At 42.2% G+C, this 8,858-nt stretch overlaps 1 protein-coding gene across 1 annotated transcript; it reads left to right on the top strand.

The window, feature by feature from the left end:
* The first annotated feature begins 443 nt into the window (after window positions 1-443).
* LOC109781449 (triphosphate tunnel metalloenzyme 3-like) lies at window positions 444-8,657 on the top strand. Its single transcript, XM_020340055.4, has 2 exons — window positions 444-682; window positions 7,967-8,657. The coding sequence occupies exons 1-2, from the start codon at window positions 444-446 to the stop codon at window positions 8,340-8,342; spliced, it is 615 nt and encodes a 204-aa protein (XP_020195644.1). The 3' UTR covers window positions 8,343-8,657.
* Window positions 8,658-8,858: the final 201 nt, after the last annotated feature.

Genomic DNA, 8,858 nt, shown 5'->3' with positions numbered 1-8,858 from the left:
GTAATTAGGTGACTAACTAAGTTAATGTGCAAATTGGAAAGATAAAAAATGTATCCGCTAGCCAGTTAATTTCAATTTTCTAGTATGGGCTAATTGCATATGAACATCTAGTGGTATTCATGCCTGTTAGAATAAGCTCATCTCCCGCAGCCAGTGAAAGCCTCACAGCCATCGGGCTCCACAACCAGCACCATAGAGTCTCACTGCTAGAGCATAATACACTGCATCTCTACTCCTAATGTCTCAGTTGGTATATAGTCTCCGTTTCGGGTTTTCCACCTTCGTCTGGTTCTTTTTGTCCCACCTTTCACTGGTTTTTTTCGTAGGTTATTTTTCGTAGTTTTTTCGTCCGCTCCTCTCGATCCCTAGAACTCCCAGAGTAGGCGCCGCCGCCCACCCCTTCCAGCCCCCCCCCCCCCAGCCCTAGCCGCAACCCCAACCCCATGGAGGTCGAGATCAAGCTCCGGCTCCCCGACGCGGCCGCACATCGGCGCCTCTCCTCCTTCCTCGTGCCCGGCCTGCTCCGCACCGACTCCCCCGCGCGGCCCCTCGCCGCCTCCGCCGCCGCCCAGCGGGTCCGCCTCTACGGCACCGACGACCGCGACCCCTCCCGCGCCGTCCTCACGCACAAGCGCCGCCCGCGCATCGACGCCGGCGTCAGCCGCGTTGAGGAGGTCGTGGAGCCCCTTGATACGTCTCCGTCGTATCTATAATTTTTGATTGTTCCATGCAAATATTATTCAACTTTCATATACTTTTGGCAACTTTTTATACTATTTTTGGGACTAACATATTGATCCAGTGCACAGTGCCAGTTCCTGTTTGTTGCATGTTTTATGTTTCGCAGAAACCCCATATCAAACGGAGTCCAAACGGGATAAAAACGGACAGAGAATTATTTTGGAATATTTGTGATTTTTGGGAAGTAAAATCAATGCGAGGAGGTCAAGGACCATAGGGGAAACCCTTCTCCCATATAGGGAGGAGGTCATGGAAGAAGAAGACGAAGGGGCCCCCTCTCCCCTTCTCTTCCGGTGGCGCCGGAACGCCGCCGTGGCCATCATCATCACCGCAATCTTCACCAACAACTTCACCGCCATCATCATCAACTCTTCCCCCCTCGATGCAGCGGTGTAACCTCTCTCTTACCCGCTGTAATCTCTACTTAAACATTGTGCTCAACGCTATATATTATTTCCCAATGATGTATGGATATCCTATGATGTTTGAGTAGATCCGTTTTGTCCTATGGGTTATTTGATGATCAAGATTGGTTTGAGTTGCATGTTTTATTATTGGTGTTGTCCTATGGTGCTCTCCGTGTCGCGCAAGCGTGAGGGATCCCCGCTGTAGGGTTTGCAATATGTTCATGATTTGCTTATGGTGGGTGGCGTGAGTGACAGAAGCACAGACCCGAGTAAGTAGGTTGTTTGCGTATGGGATAAAGAGGACTTGATGCTTTAATGCTATGGTTGGGTTTTACCTTAATGATCTTTAGTAGTTGCGGATGCTTGCTAGAGTTCCAATCATAAGTGCATATGATCCAAGTAGAGAAAGTATGTTAGCTTATGCCTCTCCCTCAAATAAAATTGCAATAATGATTACCGATCTAGTTATCGATTGCCTAGGGACAAATAACTTTCTCGTGACAAAAAGCTCTCTACTAAAACTAACTTAGTTGTGTCTTCACCTAAACAGCCCCTACTTTTTATTTACGTGCTCTTTATATTCTTGCAAACCTATCCAAAAACACCTACAAAGTACTTCTAGTTTCATACTTGTTTCCGGTAAAGCGAACGTCAAGCGTGCATAGAGTTGTATCGGTGGTCGATAGAACTTGAGGGAATATTTGTTCTACCTTTAGCTCCTCGTTGGGTTCGACACTCTTACTTATCGAAAGAGGCTACAATTGATCCCCTATACTTGTGGGTTATCAAGACCTTTTTCTGGCGCCGTTGCCGGGGAGCAATAGCATGGGGTGAATATTCTCGTGTGTGCTTGTTTGCTTTATCACTAAGTAATTTTTATTTGCTGTTCTTAGTTGTTTTCTATCTTTAGTTATGGGTAGGAAACGCAAAATACCAAAAAAATTAGTTGTACATACTGAACCAATGGTTGAAGAACCACTCAAAATCTATCACACTCCTGAAGCTTATTACTTGGATCATCTTCGATCCCTATGTGCTCGTGCTGAAACCCCAACTAGCTTAGTTGAGGGCAAATCTTTAGATGAGCATGCCTGTTATGTGCGACACCGTATATCTGAAAAAGGGAAACTTTTGCTGGGTCAAATTCATTGTTTGCAATGCTATGCTTGGAATTTATGTTATATGTATGATTTTACTTGTTGTTCTGAAAACCCTAAGAAACACCTTCCCTACCAATGTGAGTTTATTGATAATGGAATCTTATCTTCGTATGCTAAAGGTGTTTATAGTTACTATGATGTTCAACAAATTGAAGAATTTGTTGCTTTTAAGGGTGCTTATGAAATTGCTTCTTTGATTGAAAAGTATGGTGCTACTCTTTACAAATCTGAAAATTTTGCCGTACTTAAATATTGCTATGATAATTATGCTTCTAATGCCTATGTTGAACCATATATTGAGGACTAATCCGCTGTCCAAGAAAAGACTAATATTTTGCAGGAGTCTATGGAAGAAGAAATTGATGAAACTGTGAGCTCATTGGATGAAAAAGATGAGGAGGAGAGCGAATAACAAAAGGAGGAAGAGCGGTATGATCAACCGTGCCCACCTTCTAATGAGAGTAACTCTTCAACTCATACATTGTTTAATTTCCCTTCGTGCTTACCGAAGGATGAATGCTATGATGATTGTTATGATCCCGTTGATTCTTTTGAAATATCCCTTTTTTGATGATGCTTGCTATGCTTGTGGCCAAGATGCCAATATGAGTTATGCTTATGGAGATGAACTTTCTATAGTTCCTTATGTTAAACATGAAATTGTTGCTATTGCACCCACGCATGATAGTCCTATTATCTTTTTGAATTCTCCCAACTACACTATCGGAGAAGTTTGTGCTTATTAAGGATTATATTGATGGGTTGCCTTTTACCATTGCACATGATAATTTTGATAGATATAATATGCATGTGCTTGCTGCTCCTACTTGCAATTATTATGAGAGAGGAACTACATCTCCGCCTCTTTATGTTTCCAACACGATAGAATTGCAAGAAACTGCTTATACTATGCATTGGCCTTTACTTTGTGTGCATGAATTGTTCTTTTATGACATGCCGATGCATAGGAAGAGAGTTAGACTTTGTTGTTGCATGATATATGTTACTTTGTGCTCACTACTAAATTACAAATCATTGAGAATTAAAATTGGCTTTGATATACCTTGGGATCCGAGTGGATCCACTACCTGAGCACTATATGCCTAGCTTAATGGCTTTAAAGAAAGCGATGCCAGGGAGACAACCCAGAAGTTTTAGAGAGTCATTTATTTCTGTTGAGTGCTTTCATATAGTTTAAAAACAACAAAAATAAAGAGGGGAACCCAAAACTTTTTCAAAAAGAAAAGTGAATGTGAGAAAGACAAGCATTGTTGAAGTGGGAAAGCTCCTTGAACTTTGTTCATGCTCACGGAAACTTTGTGAATCTTGATTACAGAAAATTTTCAACAAAAATAATTATCCCCTTGTACAATTCCATTGTATTATAAAAATAATGTGCCAAGGTTTGCCTTTAGGATGTTTACAATGCTTGTTGGTTTGTGTGGTGCAGGACAGAAACTTTGGCTGTAGTGCGCGAATTTTAATTTTTTACTGGAACGTCAAATGATTCTGATTCTTTTTGCACTGTCTTGCTGTACAAATTGTTTATTTTTCCTAATTTTGGCAGAATTTTTCAAGTATCATAAGTATGGTGAATGTTCAGATTATTACAGACTGTTCTGTTTTAGACATATTCTGTTTTTGATGCATAGTTTGGTTGTTTTGATGAAACTATCAATTTATATCAGTGGATTAAGCCATGAAAAAGCTATATTACAGTAGACACAATGCAAAAACAAAATATGAATTGGTTTGCAACAGTACTTAGAGTAGTGATTTGCTTTATTATACTAACGGATCTTACCGAGTTTTCTGTTGAAGTTTTGTGTGGATGAAGTGTTCGATGATCGAGAAGGTCTCGATGTGAGGAGAAGGAAGAGAGGCAAGAGCTCAAGCTTGGGGATGCCCAAGGCACCCCAAGTAAATATTCAAGGAGACTCAAGCGTCTAAGCTTGGGGATGCCCCGGAAGGCATCCCCTCTTTCTTCAACAAGTATCGGTATGTTTTCGGATTCGTTTCATTCATGCGATATGTGCAATCTTGGAGCGTCTTTTGCTTTAGTTTTCATTTTTATTTTATGCACCATGCTGGTATGAGACGGTCCTTGGTTGATTTATAGAATGCTCTATGCACTTCACTTATATCTTTTGAGTATGGCTTTATAGAATGCTTCATGTGCTTCACTTATATCATTTGAAGCTTGGATTGCATGTTTCTCTTTACATAGACAACCGCCATTTGTAGAATGCTCTTTTGCTTCACTTATATTTGTTAGAGCGTGGGCATATCTTTTGTAGAAAGAATTAAACTCTCTTGCTTCACTTATATCTATTTAGAGAGTTGACAGGAATTGGTCATTCACATGGTTAGTCATAAAATCCTACATAAAACTTGTAGATCACTGAATATGATATGTTTGATTCCTTGCAATAGTTTTGCGATATAAAGATGGTGATATTAGAGTCATGCTAGTGGGTAGTTGTGGATTAGTAGAAATACTTGTGTTTAAGTTTGTGATTCCCGTAGCATGCACGTATGGTGAACCGTTATGTGATGAAGTCGGAGCATGATTTATTTATTGATTGTCTTCCTTATGAGTGGCGGTCTAGGACGAGCGATGGTCTTTTCCTACCAATCTATCCCCCTAGGAGCATGCGCGTAGTACTTTGTTTCGATGACTAATAGATTTTTGCAATAAGTATGTGAGTTCTTTATGACTAATGTTGAGTCCATGGATTATACGCACTCTCACCCTTCCATCATTGCTAGCCTCTTCGGTACCGTGCATTGCCCTTTCTCACCTCGAGAGTTGGTGCAAACTTCGTCGGTGCATCCAAACCCCGTGATACGATATTCTCTATCACACATAAGCCTCATTATATCTTCCTCAAAACAGCCACCATACCTACCTATCATGGCATTTCCATAGCCATTCCGAGATATATTGCCATGCAACTTCCATCATCATCATATACATGACTTGAGCATTCATTGTCATATTGCTTTGCATGATCGTAAGATAGCTAGCATGATGTTTTCATGGCTTGTCCGTTTTTTGATGTCATTGATATGCTAGATCATTGCACATCCCGGTACACCGCCGAAGGCATTCATATAGAGTCATATCTTTGTTCTAGATATCGAGTTGTAATATTGAGTTGTAAGTAAATAAAAGTGTGATGATCATCATTATTAGAGCATTGCCCCAGTGAGGAAAGGATGATGGAGACTATGATTCCCCCATAAGTCGGGATGAGACTCCGGACTTTACAAAAAAAAAGAGGCCAAAGAAGCCCACCAAAAAAAGAAAAAAAATAAAAAAATGAGAGAAAAAGAGAGAAGGGGCAATGTTACTATCCTTTTACCACACTTGTGCTTCAGAGTAGCACCATGTTCTTCATATAGAGAGTCTCTTGAGTTATCACTTTCATATACTAGTGGGAATTTTCATTATAGAACTTGGCTTGTATATTCCGATGATGGGCTTCCTCAAACGCCTGAGGTCTTCATGAGCAAGCAACTTGGATGCACACCCACTTAGTTTCTAGTTTGAGCTTTCATACACTTATAGCTCTTAGTGCATCTGTTGCATGGCAATCCCTACTCACTCACATTGATATCTATTAATGGGCATCTCCATAGCCCGTTGATACGCCTAGTTGATGTGAGACTTTCTCCTTTTTTGTCTTCTCCACATAACCCCCACCATCATATTCTATTCCACCCATAGTGCTATGTCCATGGCTCACGCTCATGTATTGCGTGAAAGTTGAAAAGGTTTGAGCATGTCAAAAGTATGAAACAATTGCTTGGCTTGTCATCGTGGTTGTGCATGATTTGAATATTTTGTGTGGTGAAGATGGAGCATAGCCAGACTATATGATTTTGTAGGGATAACTTTCTTTGGCCTTGTTATTTTGAAAAAACATGATTGCTTTATTAGTAGGCTTCAAGTATTATTGTTTTTATGTCAAATGATAGACTATTGCTTTGAATCACTCGTGTCTTAATATTCATGCCATGATTAGACATATGATCAAGATTATGCTAGGTAGCATTCCACATCAAAAATTATCTTTTTTATCATTTACCTACTCGAGGACGAGCAGGAATTAAGCTTGGGGATGCTGATACGTCTCCATCGTATCTATAGTTTTTTATTGTTCCATGCCAATATTATTCAACTTTCATATACTTTTGGTAACTTTTTATACTATTTTTGGGACTAACATATTGATCCAGTGCCCAGTGCCAGTTCCTGTTTGTTGCATGTTTTATGTTTCGCATAAACCCCATATCAAACGGAGTCCAAACGGGATAAAAACGGACGGAGAATTATTTTGGAATATTTGTGATTTTTGGGAAGTAAAATCAACGCGAGACGGTGCCCGAGGTGGCCACGAGGGTGGGGCCCACGCCCACTCCAGGCAGGCGCACCCCTGACCCTCGTGGGCCACCCGTAAGGCGGTTGATGCCCTTCTTCGGCCGCAAGAAAGCTAATTTTTGGTAAAAAAAAATCACGGCGAAGGATTCAGTCCAATCAGAGTTACGGATCTCCATATATATACGAAACGGTGAAAGGGCACCAGACGAGAGCGCAGAAACAGAGAGAGACAGAGAGACAGATCCAATCTCGGAGGGGCTCTCACCCCTCCCACGCCATGGAGGCCAAGGACCAGAGGGGAAACCCTTCTCCCATCTAGGGAGGACGTCAAGGAAGAAGAAGACGAATGGGCCCCCTCTCCCCTTCTCTTCCGGTGGCGCCGGAACGCCGCCGTGGCCATCATCATCACCGCAATCTTCACCAACAACTTCACCACCATCATCATCAACTCTTCCCCCCTCTATGCAGCGGTGTAACCTCTCTCTTACCCGCTGTAATCTCTACTTAAACATGGTGCTCAACGCTATATATTATTTCCCAATGATGTATGGCTATCCTATGATGTTTGAGTAGATCCGTTTTGTCCTATGGGTTATTTGATTATCAAGATTGGTTTGAGTTGCATGTTTTATTATTGGTGCTGTCCTATGGTGCTCTCCGTGTCGTGCAAGCGTGAGGGATCCCCGCTGTAGGGTTTGCAATATGTTCATGATTTGCTTATGGTGGGTGGTGTGAGTGACAGAAGCACAGACCCGAGTAAGTAGGTTGTTTGCGTATGGGATAAAGAGGACCTGATGCTTTAATGCTATGGTTGGGTTTTACCTTATTGATCTTTAGTAGTTGCAGATGCTTGCTAGAATTCCAATCATAAGTGCATATGATCCAAGTAGAGAAAGTATGTTAGCTTATGCCTCTCCCTCAAATAAAATTGCAATAATGATTACTGGTCTAGTTATCGATTGTCTAGGGACAAATAACTTTCTCGTGACAAAAAGCTCTCTACTAAAACTAACTTAGTTGTGTCTTCACCTAAACAGCCCCTACTTTTTATTTACGTGCTCTTTATATTCTTGCAAACCTATCCAAAAACACCTACAAAGTAATTCTAGTTTCATAGTTGTTTCCGGTAAAGCGAACGTCAAGCGTGCGTAGAGTTGTATCGGTGGTCGATAGAACTTGAGGGAATATTTGTTCTACCTTAAGCTCCTCGTTGGGTTCGACACTCTTACTTATCGAAAGAGGCTACAATTGATCCCCTATACTTGTGGGTTATCACCCCTCGACCCCGCCCTCGCCCTCACCTGCGTCGACAACCCCGCCCGTCTCGGCGCGGTCGACTCCCCCATCGTCCGGCTCGTCTCCGACGAGTACGACGTCAGCGGGGACAAAGCGCCGTTCGTCTGCCTCGGCGGCTTCCGGAACACCCGCGGTGGGTATGAGCTCGAGGAGGGCGAGGGGCAGGGGCTCATGCTAGAGCTCGACGAGACACCCTTCGATTTCGGCACAAACTACGAGCTGGAGTGCGAGACCGCGGAGCCCGAGCAAGCCAAGGAGGTCCTGGAGCGGCTGCTCACCGTGGCTGGGGGGCCGTATGAGTACTCCCGGAGCAATAAGTTCGCGTGCTTCATGGCCGGGAAGCTGCTTCCGTGACTAGGTTTGTGGTTGGTCTTTACCGTGTCCCAAATGATGATTAAACCGTGGTTGCTATAAAACTTGTGTTTCATTAGCACTTTCTTGCGACAATAGGCTTGTTCTGTGGCGAGTGATTTCGAATCTCACAAATGTAATGTTTAGTTCTGTTACATTCTGGTATTTGATAACTTTCATCCAAGAATACTATCTTGGGTGGCAGCATAGCAACACAAGGGTTTGCATTTCAATCCTCGTAAAAAAACTTGTCCTGGAGCATGATCCGACAACCGCTGGGAAGAAGCCGGGGCTGGTATGTCTGGTTGGGGAGAGGACTAAATTTCATCTCTCAGGTTCATTTATATACAGGACATACAATCTACTCCCTTTGTTTCTAAATATAAACATTTTTTAGAGATTTCAGTACGGACTACATTCGGATGTATATAGATGTATTTTAGAGTGTAGTTTCACTCATTTTGCTTTGTATGTAGTCCACATTAGAATATCTAAAAGGGCTTATATTTAGGAACGGAG

Source organism: Aegilops tauschii, chromosome 2 (genome assembly GCF_002575655.3).
Source record: "Aegilops tauschii subsp. strangulata cultivar AL8/78 chromosome 2, Aet v6.0, whole genome shotgun sequence".
Lineage (NCBI taxonomy): Eukaryota > Viridiplantae > Streptophyta > Magnoliopsida > Poales > Poaceae > Aegilops > Aegilops tauschii.
This window is presented reverse-complemented; position numbering and strand designations above follow the sequence as displayed.

What these genes read in the sequence shown, in the direction of transcription:
- LOC109781449 (XM_020340055.4), top strand. Translation starts at nt 444, where the DNA reads ATGGAGGTCGAGATCAAGCTCCGGCTCCCCGACGCGGCCGCACATCGG. An exon ending in CGCGTTGAGGAGGTCGTGGA is followed by an intron (nt 683 to 7,966) that starts GCCCCTTGATAC and finishes TTGTGGGTTATC; the next exon opens with ACCCCTCGACCCCGCCCTCG.